The sequence below is a fragment of the Silurus aristotelis genome, assembly GCF_946808225.1.
Source record: "Silurus aristotelis genome assembly, chromosome: 14".
Taxonomy (NCBI): Eukaryota; Metazoa; Chordata; class Actinopteri; order Siluriformes; family Siluridae; genus Silurus; species Silurus aristotelis.
In genome coordinates this window covers 12,205,990-12,225,640 of record NC_139587.1, presented here as the reverse complement: position 1 = coordinate 12,225,640, position 19,651 = coordinate 12,205,990, and the positions used below count along the sequence as shown (strand labels likewise).

At 37.0% G+C, this 19,651-nt stretch overlaps 1 protein-coding gene across 1 annotated transcript in view; it reads left to right on the top strand.

Annotated features, from left to right (window-relative positions):
• The window catches only part of fbxo38 (F-box protein 38), an 89,700-nt gene that overhangs the window by 950 nt on the left and 69,099 nt on the right, over window positions 1-19,651 (top strand). The window contains exons 3-9 of the mRNA XM_083560216.1: window positions 8,166-8,306; window positions 10,120-10,253; window positions 10,847-11,010; window positions 11,090-11,255; window positions 11,383-11,658; window positions 13,935-14,028; window positions 14,121-14,251. Of these exons, the coding sequence (XP_083416342.1) occupies window positions 8,179-8,306; window positions 10,120-10,253; window positions 10,847-11,010; window positions 11,090-11,255; window positions 11,383-11,658; window positions 13,935-14,028; window positions 14,121-14,251 (1,093 nt within the window). The 5' untranslated portion in view covers window positions 8,166-8,178. The remainder of the gene's footprint in view (window positions 1-8,165; window positions 8,307-10,119; window positions 10,254-10,846; window positions 11,011-11,089; window positions 11,256-11,382; window positions 11,659-13,934; window positions 14,029-14,120; window positions 14,252-19,651) is intronic.

Here is a 19,651-nt window from a genome sequence, read left to right as displayed (position 1 = left end):
AGATAAAGATAATGGCACCCTAATTGATGCAGGAAGTAGCTTCTTATCTCAAACAACCATGTCAGAAGATGTATCTTGTCTTTGTGGGGAAAAATGTTTACTCTGTTTCTTAGAGTAACTAGTCTTTGTGTTTAATTGTTGGCCTCCATCAAGCAAAGAAAACGACTAAGGAATTGCTGAAACTAATAAAATTGGATTAATAACTGTCTAACACATTAATTAAACCTGTTAGAATTGTGGTGAACCATAATCTTAAGAGAAGTGTAGTCAGAAAAAAAATCTTGAATGACCGTAATCAGAGATCATTCAAATGCTTAGTTAAAAAAAAAACATTTAACAGTGTAAAGAAAAGCATTTCCACACTTGCAATGCAGAGATAATATAGGTAACGAAGCAAGAAAATAGCTGTTTAGCCTTTTTTTTGTTAGATCAGAAAAAGGCTTCAATTTTCTAGGTTATATGTAGATTGGACACTGAAGCTATGTAAAAAGGTCACTTGGGCTGATTATTCCAGATTTACTGGTGAAAAAGTGTCAGAATGGATTGAACACAGAGTTCAAACAAAAGGTGCCATGTTCTCAAATGTACATATCAGGACATGAATGATAAAAATATCCTCTAATGGTCACTTTGTAATCTAAAACATGTGATGAAATATGATTGGAATAATTGTGCAAATTTGTAAATCCAGTAATATTTAAAGTAAATGTTTTATTAAACAAAAAAAATGAAAACAAAGGGAAAAAGTGAAAAAACCAAATCTCAAGCATCTTTGGTACTTTTTTTTTTACGTGGTTTAGCGTATTAAGAGTTATCGGATAAGAAGTACTTTTTCTATATTAAGGAGCACCACTAAATATTTAAGAGAAAATAGGACAAGTCTCTTAAAATTAACAAGTGTTTTGTATGCTTTTTAGAATAATAAAAATTTTATTGCAAAAACTAAACCCATTTAGTGCAATTTTAATTGTTCATTTCAGATTATTCTTATTTAAAAAAAAAAAAAAAAAAAAGGTAAACGCACTATATGGTGTATTTCTTTGTTTTAGTTTGAAATTATTTCAAACTTTGGAAACTTTGTCGTTTTCTTTGGCCTGAATCTATGGAAGCCCCACATTAAAAAAAACTTTTCTTCTTCACAATTCTGGCTTTATTTCTAGTAATTCCGACTTTATTTCTCGTAAACATTTCTGGTGCATCCACCGGTAACTGCGTTGCTGGCCATTTCATGTGTAAAGCTTTCTGGCACTACAGAGGGGTAACTCGGACTTGGGCTTTTTTTTTATGTTGCGATAATGGGCTTCCATATGAATCTTCTCCTCGCCCCTCGCTGTTTTATTTTTGTTCCTCCATTTTTTATTTTATTTTGCAGTGTCTTCTGTGTTTACCTGTCCAGAGTGCTCCGGAGTTTAGCGGGTGGTGCATAAGTAATAATAGTATGTGGGGAAACGCAATGCTCTGTGTGTAGTTAAATGGGCTAAACAAAGCATCGAGGCAAGTAATTTTATTATTTTTTTGTATTCGAATTACTCAAGTTACTTGAGGAATCGTTTCAGCCCTAGTGCAGTGTACAGTCAGGGTATCACTGCATCTGTATTTTGGATCCTTTGCAATATGAAACACCATTGCATGTGTAATTTCTTGACTCTAGGGCACCTTTTTATTGTATGGAATGGTGTTGGAAAATGACACCTGAATGAGATCTGAAGTTTTCAGTTTTAGGGAGAAGATGATGTCTGCTCCTAGACTTGTTTTCATCTCACTTTCTATGTACTATACATTCAGCTCTGTGTTTCTGTTGCAAATCCTGAAATAAAAGAGTGGTGCTGCAGTTATCAGTTAATAACAACTTTTGCTATATTTAGCAAATTACATAAGTTTGTTTAATTTCTGACCTCTCAAATTCTAACCATTTCCAAGCCACTAAAGAAACCTTAGTACTTTTTATCTGTACAATGTGAACTTGATGTGAAGATAAATTCTGGTATGTATTTAGCAGTGCATTTGGTTCCTGGGCCTTCAGTGTGGACTTACCCGACTTAATCCACCTCTTAATACCACCACTATCACGTCGCAATTCTAGAAACCATCAATACTATACAAAAACGCAATATAACAATGCGTGGCATTAGAGAGAGAGAGAGGCTTTTCACATATGAATACTATGTTACTAAAGCAAGCTCCAAACCTCTACACTACAACGGCAATTGTGCCACCCACATCATCTGGAGCAATTCAGAATCAATATTTGTCTAATAACATGACAAAAACAATTTAAAATGTAAATAAAATTCAACCTACTCACTAGAGATGCATAGTCATAATGTGCACTGCTCCTCAGAGGCTGTGGACTCAGTGGTACCGTTCGTATTCACTGGTCTGGAATTGTGACAAATGATTCGCATTTTCTGTTGACAGTCCGAGTGAGAGGCAGGTCAAACATCAGAGGAACCTCATCCATATTTATGATGTGGTGCGACCCAAATATATATGTATGTATGTATGTGTGTGTGTGTGTGTGTGTGTGTGTGTGTGTATATATATATATATATATATATATATATATATATATATATATAATATTAAGAATTTCATTGGTTCACCTTAACCCGTTCGGCATATTTCATTGGTTTAATGTTATAGGGCTCAGGTTTTTGGCTTGAAGCTTGTGAAACCGAAAAACCCCCCGGAAAAATCCATAAATTAGCCGCTTCATTGTTTAAGCCGCGGGGTTTAAAGCATGTCATGATGCCTCGGTCACATGTCTTACCTCCATCCGCTACCTTCTTAAAAGGACAGCTCCGGCCGCTAACACATAATACATTACTGCTAAATTCAAACCCCCAAGCTAGCAAAATGAACAAAAAACAACACAGGAGATTCACGTTTAGTTTTTATGCTGGTTGTATTATTTTATTATGTTGCATTTATCCGCCACACCTTAAAGGCCGGTCTGTGAAAATATTGTCCGATATAAAACCGGTCTGTGAAAATATTGTCCGACATTAAACCGGTCTGTGAAAATATTGTCCAACCTACCAAAAGTAAACCTATCTGCTTCAAATGCAGAGAAACAAAACATAAAATAGCCTGTACAAGACCATCGAAATGCAGCATCTGTTTGGGAGCCCACCCAGCTTCATCGAAAGATTACCTGGTCTGGATCAAAAAAAAAGAGATGCATAGAGTAAAATGCACTGAAAGAGTGAGCTATATAGAAGCGTGTAAAATGGTCGATAAGTCACCACCCTAAGGAAATCGTATGCATATGTAACAAAACCCACCATGAACACCATTGACTGTCAGACAGACCTAACTTGGGTGAAAAACAAAACACCACAACAATTTGGCAAAAGTTACCTAAAAATGAGACTCCAAGCACCAAATGCTCAGTAATAGCAAACCAGCCAAAAAAAACCTGAAGATGAGGATATAGGTTAGATTAAATTCAACTTTGTCATTGTAAAAGGTACATGTACAGTACAGAGCCAATTAAATGCAGTTGCAGCATCTAACCAGAAGTGCCTATTTACAATAAATAACATTTAAGATAAATAGGGTATGAGGTCTATATATACAGTGATGAGGGTGATTAATGTACAGAAGGTGCACTAGGTAATAATATGTGGTATATTTACTAATATTCAATATACTGTGAAAAGATTATGCATAGATAGACAGAAGATAATACACTCAATAGCATGATATAGTAATGTAAAAGTATGAATGCATGTATAATACAGTATATACAGTATAAATATGGATGGATTGTAAAGTAGTGCAAATGTGAGTTATGGATGGTGCAAAAAAAAATTGTAGTGGATAAGGAGTGCAAAATACACAGAAAGTGACAATGCAGTATTGAATTAGCTGTTCAGTGCAGTAACAGCCACAGGGGAAAAAGCTACACTTCATACTGTTTGTGTGGGAGAAGGTTGAATAATCCATGGTTTGGGTGCGGGGTTTTTTTTATACTGTGCCTCACCCTTTGCAGACACAGCTCATTTGTAAATATTCTTCAGAGTGGCTGATTATTCATTAGTCAGTTTTCACCACCCTCTGGTGGACTTTACGGTTTGAAGCAGTGCAGCTGCTGTACTACACTGAGATGCAGTTAGTGAGGATGCTCAGTATCCTGTAGCACAGATGGGACTTTTTAAGTTTCCTCAAAAAAAAAACAGGCATTGTTGTGCCTTTATGATCAGAATAGGAGAGTTCAGAGACCAGGTGAGATTCTCAGAGATGTGGACTCCAAGGAACTTAAAGCTGGGTACACGCTAACAGCAGCTCCATTGAGGTGAATGGGCGCATGAGGGTGTTTGCTGGCTTGTCTAATATCCACAATGACCTCTTGTCTTCTTGGTGTTGAGTTCCAGGTTATTGTTCTCACACCATGCTACTAGGTGCTGGATCTCCTCCCTGTAAGCCGTCTCATTGTTACCTCTGTTTAGGACACCATGGTGTCATCTGCAAACTTAACAATGCTGTTTGAGGCATAGGGAGGTATGCAGTCATAGGTGAAAAGGGAGTATAGAAAAGGAGACACATCCCTGAGGAACCCCAGTGCTCAGGGTAAGACTGGAGGAGGTGCGGTGTTCAGTAGGACAGAACAGCTTCAAGATTAGCTTAGAAGTGGCTTACGGTGTTAAAAGCTGAGATTAAATCAACAAACAACATCCTGGCATAAGTGTTGGGGTTGTCCAGATGAGTCAGGGCAAAATAAAGTACAGTGGAAATGGCATCCTCAGTTGACCTATTCGGGCGATAGGAAAATTGGTATGGGTCCAGAGTGGGTCACCGACAGGCTTTAAGATGAGTAAGGACCAGTCTTTCTAAGCACTTTGTGATGACGGGCCTGAGTGCGACGGGACGGGAAATCACTAAGTTCTGTTGCAGCGGAGTGCTTTGGCACTGGCACAATGGATATACCAACTGAGTGCAATTAAAGCCCAAAAGAAAAATGCATTTAACAAAAATTAATACAGAAAGGAGATCTCAAATGAAAAAAACAACCAAAGGACATTGCAATGGCAGAATATCCAACCTTTTACAGTTGCAGCTTATCCCATAAATGTACAAATAAATTACATTTATTTATTTTTCCAACCTGATAATGAACTTTAATATTATCCAGTGGAACTGTCGTGGAATTTATGTTAATTGGCTGAGAACTACAACACTTAAAAGCTACCTTTAACCCATTTTGCCATCAGGAAACCTGCCTAGCTCCAGACATCCACTTTATAAACTTTAATGTGCCTAGTCGAAATACACAACGTCCTTTAGATGGGTCCGTTATACTGAAAGAAAGGACATAATCCATAATGCCATAGATCTTACTATTTGCAAGCCGGGAATATATACTACTGGACTTCACGTGGAAAATGTGGGATGACCTGTGTGGGAGTGATCACTTCCCTCTGATAATAAAGTCTACAGAAGTAAAACAAGAAAAAAAACAAGAAAATGGCTATTAAAGAAAGTCAAATGGCATGTCTTCCAGTCACTATGCCATAAGAGGTTAAACATACAAACCCAAAGAAGCCAAGCCAATCAAGAGTTTCATCGATTCCCTTATTGAAATAGCGGAACAAACAGTCCCAAAAAACATTAACAAAGCCATACTGCAACGCTAAACCATGGTTTAATGAAAATTGCAAACAAGCTAAAAAAAAAAGATGGAAAGGATATTTAACAAACATTCTACAACAGAAAACATAACCAGACTGAAATTTAACAGGGCAAGGAAGGCAAGATACAAATACAAAATATAAAGAATCAAACCTCTACTAACCACCAAACAAGAGATTGCTGACAAAGTAGCAGAGACATTTGAGAGAAACTCTTCTGTGGAAAACTGCCAAACTAATATGAACTAAACAAGAACAATTGACCCTTACATTTCTTTCATTTGAAATTGAAGCATATAACCAGCTGTTTACAATAGAAGAACTTTTAAAAGCTTTAAACTGCTTAAACTATATATACAGTGGTGTAAAAGTGTTTTCCGATTTCTTACTTTTTTGCATGTTTGTCCCACTTTAATGTTTCAGATCATGAAACTAATTTAAATATTAGTAAAAGATAATACAAGTGAACACAACATGCAGTGCCACCCCCAGGCCTGATTACTGCCACACTTGTTCACAATCAAAAAATATCTTAAATAAGACCTGCCTGACAAAGTGAAGTAGACCAAAAGCTAGACATCATGCCAAGATCCGAAGAAATTCAGAAACAAATGAAAAAGAAAGTAATTGAGATTAATCAGTCTGGTAAGGGTTATAAAGCCATTTCTAAAGCTTTCGGACTCCAGCGAACCACCGTGAGAGCCATTATTCACAAATGGCAAAAATATGGAACAGTGGAGAACCTTTCCAGGAGTGGCCAGCCGACCAACATTACCCCAACAGCACAGCGACGACTCATCTAAGAGGTCACAAAAGACCCCACAACAACATCTAAAGAACTGCAGGCCTCACTTGCCCCAGTTAGGGTCATTGTTCATGACCACCATAAGAAAGAGTCTGGGCAAAAATCGTCCAAGACGAAAACCGCTGCTGAGCAAAAAGAACATAAAGGCTTGTCTCAGTATTACCAGAAAACATCTTGGTGATCCCCAAGACTTTTGGGAAAATACTCTGTGGACTGAAGACACAAAAGTTTAACATTTTGGAAGGTGTGTGTCCCATTATTTCTGAAATAAAAGTAACATCCCATTTCAGAAAAAGAACATCATACAGTAAAATATGGTGGTTGTAGTGTGATGGTCTGGGGCTGTTTTGCTGCTTCAGGACCTGGAAGACGTGCTGTGATGAATAGAACCATGAATTCTGCTGTTTGCCAAAAAATTCTGAAGGAGAATGTCCGGCCATCTGTTTGTGACCTCAAGCTAAAGCGAACTTGAGTTCTGCAGCAGGACAATGATCCAAAACACACCAGCAAGTCCACCTTTCAATAGCTGAAGAAAAACAAAATGACGACTTTGGAGTGGCCTAGTCAAAGTCCTGACCTGAATCCTTTTGAGATGCTGTGGCATGACCTTAAAAAGGCGGGTTAGGGTTAGGGCGGCCCAACCAGTTATTTCGTTTTCCTTCAATAATATAAACCTTCATTTAAAAACTGCATGTTGTGTTCACTTGTGTTGTCTTTTACTAAAATTTTAATTAGTTTTTTAACAAACAAAACGATAAGAAATCAGGAAGGGGGCATAAACTTTTTCACACCACTGTAGCTTATGTGGACACAGCATTGAAATAAGGCATCCTAAAAGACTTGTACTAAATGGGCTTTAATTTTTATTTCAATTCATTGCCAACTTCTTATCCAAAAGATGTTTTCGTGTCCTTGTTGGAAACACCCTGTCTAACCTGCACACACAAGAATTAAGTGTGCCTCAAGGAAGCATTCTGTCAATTACCCTTTTTAGCATAAACATTTACAGCATTGCAAACGTAATCAGACCCGACATATTTTGCAGTCTCCATGTTAATGAAAAAGTTAACATTATAAAAGTACTGTCCAAAATAAGATTGGGCACAGACCATGCTATCCTGTTGAGACTATACAACGGAAGTGTAGTCTATAGTGTAGCCAGGAAATCCTATACCAAAACATTGTACACACTGCACCACCTAGGACTAAGGCTCTCTCTTGGAGCATTCAGGACATCACTAGTTCAAAGTTTATACATTGAAGCAAGAGAACAATCTCTCAAACAGGCGTTTAAAATTGGCCTTGCGAAATCGAAATCAGATTCTAATTTGACTGTCAAATTATCTGCTAATCCTAGAGATTCACATACTTTCACAAATATGTAATATTAGATTTATTATAATTATTATATAATAAGTATATAAATACAAGAATGCTTTTGTCCCATTTATTTGGTTTTGTTTACTTCTCTAATTATTGTGTAAAAAAGCTGATGTTTTGGCACTTATTTATCGGGAAATTAAATTTGAAAGGTTTTACAAACTTTCAAGCACCACCATATACAATAAAATTTGTGCCACTGTCTAAATAATTATTATACTGATTGTGCCATTCTTGATTCTTAATTTTTTATTTTTTTTACTTTATTTTAGAAAACGTAACAGATTTGTATATGTTAAGAGGCTTCCCATTGATGGATTAAGTGGCTTGTCATTTTTGACTGACTACAGGACTATCCAGGACATGATGGGCCCTAGGAGAAAATCCACTAAGACAAGTGTTGTGGGAGGAACAAATTTTACTTTGCCAAAAGAAGAATCAAAAGATTACATAAATGAGCTTTCACATGAGGTGCTCTGCCATATATTCCGGTTAGTAGTGTGTGTGTGTGTGTGTGTGTGTGTGTGTGTGTGTGTGTGTGTGTGTGTGTGTGTGTGTGTGTGTGTGTGTGTGTGTGTATATATATATATATATATATATATATATATATATATATATATATATATATATATATATATATATATATATATATTTATTATAATTAGGGATGTAACGGTACTGGTAGAGGGCTTGGTACAGGGCTTTTAGTTTGGTACTGCATTTTACATGCCTTTCTTAACGTGCGGAACTTAGTTGAACATTGAAATCAAAAGTTAAATGTGCATGTTCACAAATAAAAAAAAAAATACACTTTGTGAATAAAAAAATGACAAGCAATTTTGTTTCTAATTTCTTCCCCCTAACCGTACCGAAATTGAACTGAACCGTGATTTAAAAACTGAGGTATGTATCGAATCGTGAATTTTGTGTATCGTTACACCCCGAGAGTGTGTGCGTGCGTGCGTGCGCGCGCGTGTGTGTGTATGTGTATATATGTATGTATATATATATATATAAAAAAAATATGCCCAAGTGTATTAAAAACCTGCAAAGTATTAATTTAAGGCACATTTAGAACAGATAAAAATGTGTGATTGAGTTGCAATAAAATATTTTAATCGATTGAAATGATACATTTTTATAAAAAAAAAGTGTGTGTATATTTGTGTGTGTGTGTGATTTTGTTAGTTTAGTCTAGAATGGTAGGGTTATTTTAACAGAGAGACAGAATATATAAAAGACAAACATTAAAAAAAACATTAAAGAAAGGTAATAAAATAATTTGTATTTAATCGAGTAAAATAAGTGACTCCCTCAGACCCAAATTAGTCCTGCCCCTTTAGCGAAGTGCTCCTAATGTTAACTCATTATGTGAACACAAAACAACAGTCACAGAATCAACCTCTTCCAGTCAAACCTCTCCACCATTATGGGTAAGACCAAAGAGCTGTTAAAGGATGTCAAGGACAAGATTGTAGACATGCACAAGGCTGGAATGGGCTACAAGACCATCAGATTTTTGCTTTGGCTGTATGTTTTGAGTTGATGCTAAAGAGCTACATTTTTGTCTCACCTGACCATATCACATTCTCCTAAGCTTTCTCTGAATCATTCAGGTGTTCATTGGCAAACTTCAGACGGGTGTTACAGATGGTTTTCTTGGTGACTGTGGTTCCAGCTCCCTTGAGATCATTAACCAGCTCCTCCCTTGTAATTCTGGGCTGATCCCTTACCTTTCTCTGAATCATCCTTACCTCATGAGGTGAGAATTTGCATGGTGCTCCAAAGTAAGCGCGATTTTTGGATTATCACGTCAACAGTGTGGTCTCTTTCTCACCAAGCTTCTTGTAGCCCATTCCAGCCTTCTTGTCCCTGACGTTCTCTGACAGCTCTTTGGTCTTACCCATAGTGGTGGAGAGGTTTGAAAGTAAGAGGTATATTCTGTGACTGGTGTCTTTTATACACATTATGAGTTGATATTAGGAGTTTCTAAAGGGACAGGACTAATTTGAGTGTGTGGGAATCTTACTGGTTGGTAGGGGATTAAATACTTATTTCACTCGATCAAATACAAATTAATTTAGATATAATATTAATTTATAATTTTTTTCAGGATTTTTTATACTTTTTTTCTTTTAAAATTAATAAAAATTATACAGCTTTAGTCAATTTCAAAACCATCTTTCTTATTGTAAAGAATGGCCATTCATTATAGAGCCTGGAGCAAATAGGAAATAAAAATTTATTACATATTGCATGTTTCATTCAGTCTAATCTAAAAAAGGACATTTCTCTTCTTTTAAGCTATCTGCCTATGCCTGACATTATGTGCATGGAATGTTTGTCACGAAAGCTACAAGAGGCAGTGACACTGTATTTGCGGGTGGTCAAAATGGTTGACTTGTGTGCCAGCCGGTGGTGGGAGTACATGCCTTCAGGTTAGTAGAGATTATGTCTTCAATGGGTAATAACTATTCTTGTGTTTTCTAATGATTTTTGTGGATCATTTAATTAACATGGGGTTTGTGTGTATTTCTTGCATGGCTCCCAGTAGATGCAGCAGTCTTAGTGTCCAGGGTATTATTGTTAGATCACTGATGATACCATTGCCATCCTTGATCAGAAATTCTGTAATTAGCCCAGCTCTCTAATTAAGCAGTTTTTTACTATTTTATATCTAATAGTGGGAATTTGGCAGCATGTTCTTTTGACGTTTCAATTGTGGCAATTATGGCAAAGTGGCATAAACTTTAATTATCCAGGTAAAGGCACATCCATTCCTTTTTCCCTTCAGGCTGGTCAGTAACTAGGTAGGAATTAGCAATGACTAAAATAAGGCGTACCTGCATAAGGTTTTTTGGGGTTTTTTGTGCGCCAGAATTGGTCCCTTTTATGAGCATATTTTTGTAACTTTTCCATGACCGTCTGACATGATTTTACAGATTTTAAAGCATGTTTAAAATTAGATATTAAACAACCCAAAAAATGAACCCAGTTGTAAAATGGCTATTGGTATGTGCATTTCACATAGGGTTTACAGACATGAATTTTCTCACTCTTCTAAAGAAGATGCCTGATTTGGAGCAGTTGTATGGTTTACACCCACGTTATTTAGAGCGGAGAAGGGTTAGGGGATATGAAGCTTTCAGTATTCCTGGTGTTTTGGAGGCTCTTCAGGCTTGTCCCAGTCTTTTGGTAAGTGAAATTCATGCAAGTAAATGAAAATGATTTTACCCCCATTACTTTTTTTATTGCTCATGTTAACTTTTTAAAGGGTGTGGAAACATCTCATTTGGAGCTGGTAGAAGCAATATGGAACTACATGCCTCAGGTTCACATCCTTGGAAAGTTCAGGAACCGCAATGGGGCATTTCCAATTCCCCCAGAAAACAAACTTACAATTCCAGCTGCAGCTAAAATTCAGACCCTTCATCTTGTTGGTAGGCTTAATACTCTTACAATGTCACTGTATTGTATTTAAATGGTTTAACAAGCATTGTTAGCGCATTGAAACATACTTAAAAAATAAGTGATTTTATGAATGTCTAAAATCATTTCATTCCTCAGGAGTCAATGTCCCAGAAATTCCTTGTGTGTCCATGCTCAGGCATTTGTATCTGAAGTGGGTTCGTCTCACAAAACCTCAGCCATTCAAAGATTTTTTGTGTGTGAGCCTGCGCACGTTTGTCATGAGAAACTGTGCTGGTCCCACCAACTCCTTGAAGTATGTACCACTGGTGACAGGTTTGGCCTCTGCACGCAACCTGGAGCAGCTAGAACTTGTAAGGGTTCCTTTCTTAGGAGGACTAATACAACATGTGGTGGAGGACAGCTGGAGGTCAGGTGAGGACAACTGGCTATTAGTGCTTCTGTCTGTTTTCCTCATAGTTGTTGTTAAAGCAGTTAAAAAAAATTTTTTTTTGTCAATTAGTGCATATATAAAGTATAGTGATTTTGTTCTAAGGTATCACCACAGCATATTATAGCACTGTGTACTTAATCCAGTAAACAACTGGAATACACTGAAATACAAATAATACAGACAGATACTTGATGAGCTTATCAAAAAAGAAAAGTGGATTGTGAGCGCCAAGTGTTTAATACGGAGTGGAAAACAAAATATTTTTTTCAATATCAGTCGTCACTTTGCTACTAAGCATGCCAACTACGCTAGCAAGCAGTCTACGCAGAACCGGGCAGCTACGGCTCAGAGGTTGGCAGCCAATTTACAGACTCAGCAAAATTCTTTTCACCAACAAACAGTGATTCAAGAGTCAAGTACCAAGGCAAGTTTTCAGCTGGCATTCAAATTAGCAAAAGCTAGCAAGCCTTTCTCTGAAAGCGAGTTTTTAAAAGAATGCATGGTAGAGAGGGCAGGTGTCTTGTGTCCGGAGCTCTTTATTGATTTTGATCTTTTGGCACTTGATTAAAATGAATGTGAGTTTTTCTGCTGTGTTTATTCAACTGAAATTTTATAAATTAATTATAATTCAATTAATGGAATTTGAAAAAAGAAATTGCCTTGCATATTCATGCTTTGCTACATGTTACAGGCTAAATCTCTAATGTAATATATATAATATCTATATCCTGGCCCAGCTCCTTTGTCAAATTTTAGAACCCATTGTGGCCCGTGAGTTAAAAAGTTTGCCCATTCCTGTCCTAAAATGTGTGCTTGACAGCATGTGCTCAGCTTTTTATAAACCTCTGGGTCAAGTTAACATCTCAACAAATATTTTAATGAAAACAGCCTTCCTCCGGGCCCTTGAATGATGGGATCTTAAGTCATTGGTGACTGTGGTGGAGCTGGCCTACCTGCTATGATGGGACACACTGACCTGTAGCTGGTCTTGTTCAGATGGCTATAAGCAGATGATCCCCCTCTCATTTTAAGTCTAAAAGATGTGGCATCCATGATTAGTAAAAAGGATTACAATATTTTGCCCCTAATAAACTCCAGCTGGAAAAAATAAACTACTTTCAAAATTAAAAAATACATTTGCCTTAATATTAACTTATTTGCCTTAACATTTCATTGATGCCTTAATAATTTAAATGTTGGAAACAGAAATATTAATCAAAAATCTTTTCAACTATATAAAAGCAGAACCTTAAGCAGGCTGATACTCAGGTGTGTCTGTATCATGCCAAGAAAAAAGTAATTTACCCATGACCACAGATAAGCAACTATTACTGTTTATCAGTCTAGAAAGGATCATTAGGCAATCTAACAATACGAAAATGCCTTCAAGGCAATTGACAGTCTTTCCCAGAGTGGATGTTCCATTAAATTAGTCTAAGATCAGAATGTTTAATAATGAGACCAAAAAAAAACCCAGACAGGCCTTTTTATTTGAATTGATTATTTACTTTAATTCTTAGTCGGAACAAAGACTAAAAAAAAAAAGTATTCAGACCTCCTTAAATTTTTCACTCTTTGTTATATTGGAGCCATTTGCTAAAATCATTTAAGTAAGTTGTACACATAGCACCCCATATTGACAGAAAAACCCAGAATTGTTGACATTTTTGCAGATTTATTAAAAAAGAAAAACTGATATCAAATGGTCATTTTTAAAAATAATTCCATTGAAGCATGGTTGAAAAGCAATGTTTAACTTTCATTGGTTAACATTCATAGAATTTTTATTTATTATTACTTTTGTCAGATTAAAGTTTTTTCTGTGACCATTGTGAGTTTTTCTTTCATTGACCGAAGGGTACCCACAATTTTGTCCACGTTTGTATATATGAAATACTAGGCAGGATATATGAGGGGTATGGGACACCATACCAATCTGCAGAAAGCTGTGAGGGATGCATGAAGCCTTAGATTTCCTTCATTTAACTGTTCTGTTCCATTTCATTATGTGCAGTATCTGAAATGAGCCAGATTGCATATCAGACATCCTCTTGTAGTTTTAATTTAAGTTGTCTAAAGTTAGCTAATGATTTTGTCTGGTTCCTTATGAATTCAAACATTTCTGCAGCTCATGGTTAAAATGGTTAAATTAGTGCTTCATCCAACATCTGTAGCCATTCCATTCATAGTTTGCAGAATGTTAACCCTCTCTCTAATATTTCTATAATTAATTTCTATAATATGATTTGTGTTATAGGAGGATTTCGTAATTTGCACACTATTGTATTTGGTGCCTGTAAGAATGCTCTTGAAGTGGACTTAGGCTACCTCATTATTACTGCTGCACATGGGTAAGAGTAGTCAGACTTTCATGAAAATCTGCTTAAAATCTTTTAACAAAATGTAATAAATTATTTATATATATATTTTTGTCGGACTTCAGATTGCATGAAGTTCGTATCCAGCCTTCCCTAACCAAAGATGGAGTCTTTTCAGCACTGAAAATGGCCGAACTTGAGTTTCCACAATTTGAGACTTTGCATCTTGGATATGTTGATGAATTCCTTTTACAGTGTAAGTATGAAACAGCCTATTGTATGCAAAAATCTATTGTGTTAAATTTATTAAATTTGTAAGTCTGTTGATTGCCATGATTTACATGTATTCTGATAATTCATTAATAGGACAATTATGAATTATTGTGAAAAAAGAGAAGAAATGAGAATTGACAGAAAAAAACAGTACCTGCAAACTTTTGGTGAGAGGTACAGACTTTAAATTACCCAGTTCTTTTTAGCCTGGGCCAAGATGACAGTCACCTTTTCAGGGGGAAAAAAAATTTACCATGAAAAATAATTATGAAAACATATGAAAAAATAAAATAGCCATGACTGATGATTGAAAGGCCAAAGGTGGTTGACCTTAAAACATTTATGCACTTGATTCTGAGAAAAGTTCATGATTAGCCCAGAATTTAACAGGAGGAGCTTGTTAATGATCTAAAGGGAGCTGGAACCACAGTCACCAAAACAACCATTGGTAACACACAGGTCTTTTTGCTCAAGAATGCACATGAACAGGCCCGTCTACTAAAGTTTGCCTGTGAACACCTAAATGATTTAGAGAAAGCTTAGAAGAATGTGATATGGTCAGATGAGACCAAAATTAAGCTCTTTGGCATCAACTTGACTCGCCATTTTTGGAGGCAGAGAAATGCAGAACACCATCCCCAAAAAAACTTTACCACATGAAGGTCGTGGATGGGTCTTCCAGCATGACAATGACCTAAAACATACAGCAAAAGCAACAATCTGACGGTCTTGTAGCCCATTCCAGCCTTGTGCAGGTCCACAATCTTGTCCCTGATGTCCTTTGACAGCACTTTGGTCTTACCCATGGTGGTGGAGAGGTTTGACTGCAAGAGGTTGATTCTGTGTCTGGTGCCTTTTATATACCTAACAAGTTGATATTAGGAGCACTTTCATAAAGAGACAGGACTAATTTGGTCTGTGGGAGTTAGAATTCTTGCTAATTAGGTATGGGATCAAATGCTTATTTTACTCGATTAAATACAAATTATTTTACAACCTTTCTTTAATATTTTTTTTAATGGATTTTTTTATATTCTGTCTCTCAATCTTAAAATAAACCTGCCATACAAATTCTAGACTGTAAATTTTATTGTAAGGGGGTAAACTCAAAATCAGCAGGGTATCAAATATTATTTTCTCCACTGTATTACTAATGCACTAGCAATTAACGATGTGTGCTGGTTAAATAACTTAATATTCTTTTACTTAGTAGTATGCCATTGACTCTTGGCTTAGATTCTTACACTATTTTTGTGCACAGTAGATCTTAACTGTTTAGATAATTGATGGTATTACCTACAGTGTAAATGTTATTGAATTTGACATCTCTTCGCTTCTGTACATTAAGATCCTGGCTGAGCTTGAGCATCCATCAGCCAACCAATGCGTCAAACAAAATTTACATACTGTATTTTGATCTACCGTATAAGTTTTATTAAATTTATTTTGTTTAGTTTAAGCCAAGCTTATGTTTAACTAGCTGAAGCACTAAGGTTAAAATTCTTGAGTAAGTAAAGACTATTCTAAGAAAAAAAAACATCAGAAAGAAAACATCAACACGTATGTTATAAATACTTTTGTCATGTATTGTTAAAAAAAATTGCAGTCATGTACATTGTATGCTAAGTGCAACCTTTATCTCTAACACGGACATGGGGACACAGAGACAAAGCTGACAAACACAAATGAAGATGTGCTTTACTAAATAAATATATTTACTTACTAGACTTAAAGGACCAGGACTGTGCATGAGTCCCAAACAGTGTTTGTCCTGTATTTGTAGGGCTATGTCAGAAAATGCTTATTGGCAGTATCCACAATGAGCTTGCACCTAATGATCAAATTAGGCTTCGCACATAGAACATAAAAGACCAGACATTTGTTCAGGTATTGCGGGATTAGACCATTCACTGATTTATAGGTCAGTGGTCATGTGACTGGCAGCCTGTGCAGTATGGATAATATAAGAGGTGATGTGATCATATATTTGATTTATTTTCAGGACTTTAGCTGCTGTTTGTTGAAATAACTGAAGCTTGTTATCTTGTGCAGTGAGACATTACATTAATCTACTCTAGCCATAACAGAAACATAAAATATTTGTTCTTTATTCTTATCTTAGCAATATTTCAATATGGGAAAATATATATTCTAGTGTTATTATCTACATGATTTGATACTGGAGTCAGTGCCACCAAGGACCTTTACTGCTGTACATGATGCAACTAAAAGACCATCCAGACATGACTCGTGTTAAGGGAAGAATTTATTATTTTTAGAAGAGGTTTGATTAGTTCTTGACTTATTCTTTTGAAGAACCATGTATGTAAGGGATTTAATACAGATGTTGCTTTTTTTAATGAGGAAATAATTGAAATTTTAAGTGGATTGAAACATTCTACTGGTTGATCTTATGTAGTTATATATAACTACGTCCCTAATTGCCAAAAAAAGGTGGAATGTGTAAATTAAGACATAAATCAGTGATTTGTAAATCTCAAACCCATATTTTATCCACAAAAACACATTAAATGTTTAAAGTGAGGAATATACTTTATGTAAAAAACATTTTTGAATTTGATGGGTTAAAAAAATGTTTGTACAGGGCCATGTTTACCAATGTGTAGCATCCCCTCTTCTTTTAAAAATAGTCTAAAAAGGCAACTTTTTTGGGATGTTTCTTTTCTACATAATCTGCAACCTTCTCCCACATTGCCAAAATTTCCTTGAGCTCTTTTGTATTAATGACCTCCGCCTCTGTCTCTTCTACCTTGGAACTAACGTCACCTAACGCCTCTGTATGCTGCTGCTCTTGTAGCTCCTTTAACTCCTCAGTTGTCAGTTCTTCGGAGTGCTCCTCAACAAGCTCTTTGATGTCTCTTTCATCCACCTCCAGACCCATAGTCTTTCCAATGGACACAATCTCTTCCTCCACTGGCTCTTCGGGTTTGAAACCTTCAAAGTCCCTTTCAGCCACAACTTCAGGCCACATCTTCTTCCATGCTGAGGTCAAGGTCCTTTTTGTAACCCCCTGCCAAGCAATATTGATGATTTTGAGGCCTACCGCGATATTAAATGTTTTTTCCAAAACTCTCGAAGGGTGAGGTTCGTACTGTCCGTCACCTCAAAGCAATGGCGGAACAGGTGCTTGGTATAGAGCTTCTTAAAATTGGATATTACCTGCTGGTCCATTGGCTGCAGGATAAGGGTGGTGTTCGGAGGAAGGTAGAGAAGCTTCACAAAATTATACTTGTCGAGTATTTCATCCTCGATGTGTGCTGGATGAGCAGGAGCATTGTCGAGGACGAGAAGCACTTGCATGGGCAGGTTGTTTTCTTGAAAATATTTCTTCACTAAAGGACCAAACACGAAGTTTACCCACTCGACAAAGAACTGCCTGGTGACCCAAACCTTAGGGTTTGCCCTCCACATAACCTGCAGTTTCTCCTTTATGATCTTGTGTGGTTTAAAGGCTCTGGGGTTTTCTGAATGGTATACGAGCAGCACACAGGGCGAGGGTCAACCTATCCTTTATAGGTTTGTGCCCTGACATCTTCTCCTCCTCTTCTGTTATGTATGTTCTCTTCGGCATCTTCTTTCTTCAAAAAAATCTTCTAGCCCTGTCTCGTCACAGTTGAAGACTTGCTGGGGGGCTGCCTCACCATGCCTAACAACGGAGTGAATGCTGGTCCTTTTCCGGAAATTGTCAAACCAGCCCGACTGGCTTTAAAAGAATCCTCGGTCGCGAAGATGTCTGGCGCTTACAAATTCTTATAACACCTTTGGCTGGCGTTATAACCTTAAGCGACTCCTTCTGCTTCAAAATTGTGCAAATCGTAGACGTTGAACGTTCGTACTGCTTGGCCGAGTCCTTTACTCGCATACCTTGTTCATGTTTCTAGATAATTTCACGCTTTAATTCAATGGACATCATCCTCCTCTTCTCAGCATGGTCACTAGAACTAGACATAGTTACAAGAAAGTTAGAAGAATAATTTCACACAAAACGCAAAGCACAAAGCAAGAAACCGCGTGCACAACAAATTGCAGTGTTTAGTGCTCACTACGGCATCTAGCAGCGGCGTCTTGAGCTCGTACCTCAATTTTTTGCTCACGTAACAAAGAATTGGCCGAGTGACGACTCGTACCTCGGAAAACTTGTACATTAATTCACTCGTAGGTCAAGGTACCACTATATCTTCTCAAGGGACAAAATAAAAAAATTAATTACTTGGATACATTTTTGAGTAATCAGCTAGTATATATTCATTGTCCTTTGAAAATAGCACAACATACAGACATTATTGTCAAAATAGCTGGTAACAAAAATGAGTACACCCTAAGAACTCTAACAGTACACTAAAATTTGGTGCTTTTAGTCCAATTCTTTCATACTGACCACTGAAGCCTAAACATGAACCCTCATGGCAAAGACTCACTGAGAATTAGGATTGTTGCTCTCCACAAAGGTGGCCTAGGCTATAAGAAGATCAGCAAAACCCTAAAACTAAGTTACAGTGCAGTGGCCAGGGTCATACAGAGGTTTTCCAGAATAGGTTCCACTAGAAACAGGCCTCGCAAGGGTCGATCAAAGTTGTTGAGTCCTTGTGCTGTGCTTCCGGTTTAATGAGTGCTGCCAGCATTGCTTTAGAGGTCGCAGAAGCAGAAGGTCCGATTGTCAGTGTTCAGACCATACTCCTCACACTGCAGCAAGTCAGTTTGCATGACCGTCGTCCCAAATGGAAGCCTCTTCTGAAGCTGCCTTACAAGAAATCCTGTAATCAACTTGCTGAAGACTTGGTTGGCTCAGATGGTGTCCAGCATGTGTGGTGAGGAGTACCAAGAAAATTGTGTTATGTCTACAATCAATTATAGTGGTGGTAGCATCATGGTCTAGGGCTACACGAGTGCTGCTGGTACTGTGGAGCTGTGGTTCATTGAGGGAAACATGGGTTCCAATATGTACTGTACTGTACATTCTGAAGCAGAACATGATGCCCTTCCATCAGAAACTGGGCCAAATGGCAGTTGTTCAACATTAAACACACCGCCAAGATGACAACATTTTTTGCTGAGGAAGCTGATGGTGAAGTTAATGGGGTGGCCATGTATGTCTTCAGACCAGAACCCTATTGTGTCTGTCATCCAGCTGCTCTGTGATGTCATTATGGCCGAGTGGAAGAAGATCCCAGCAACAACCTGTGCAGTTCTGGTGAGTTATTTTGGAGAAAAGTAAATCTGTACTGCTATACAAGCTGCAACTGGTATACAATTAACTTAAATATATTTGTTTTATTACTATAATATTGTCTCTTGAAAAGATATACCATAATGATTGCTGAAATGTGAGGGGTGTACTCACTTTTGTGATGTACTGCATCTC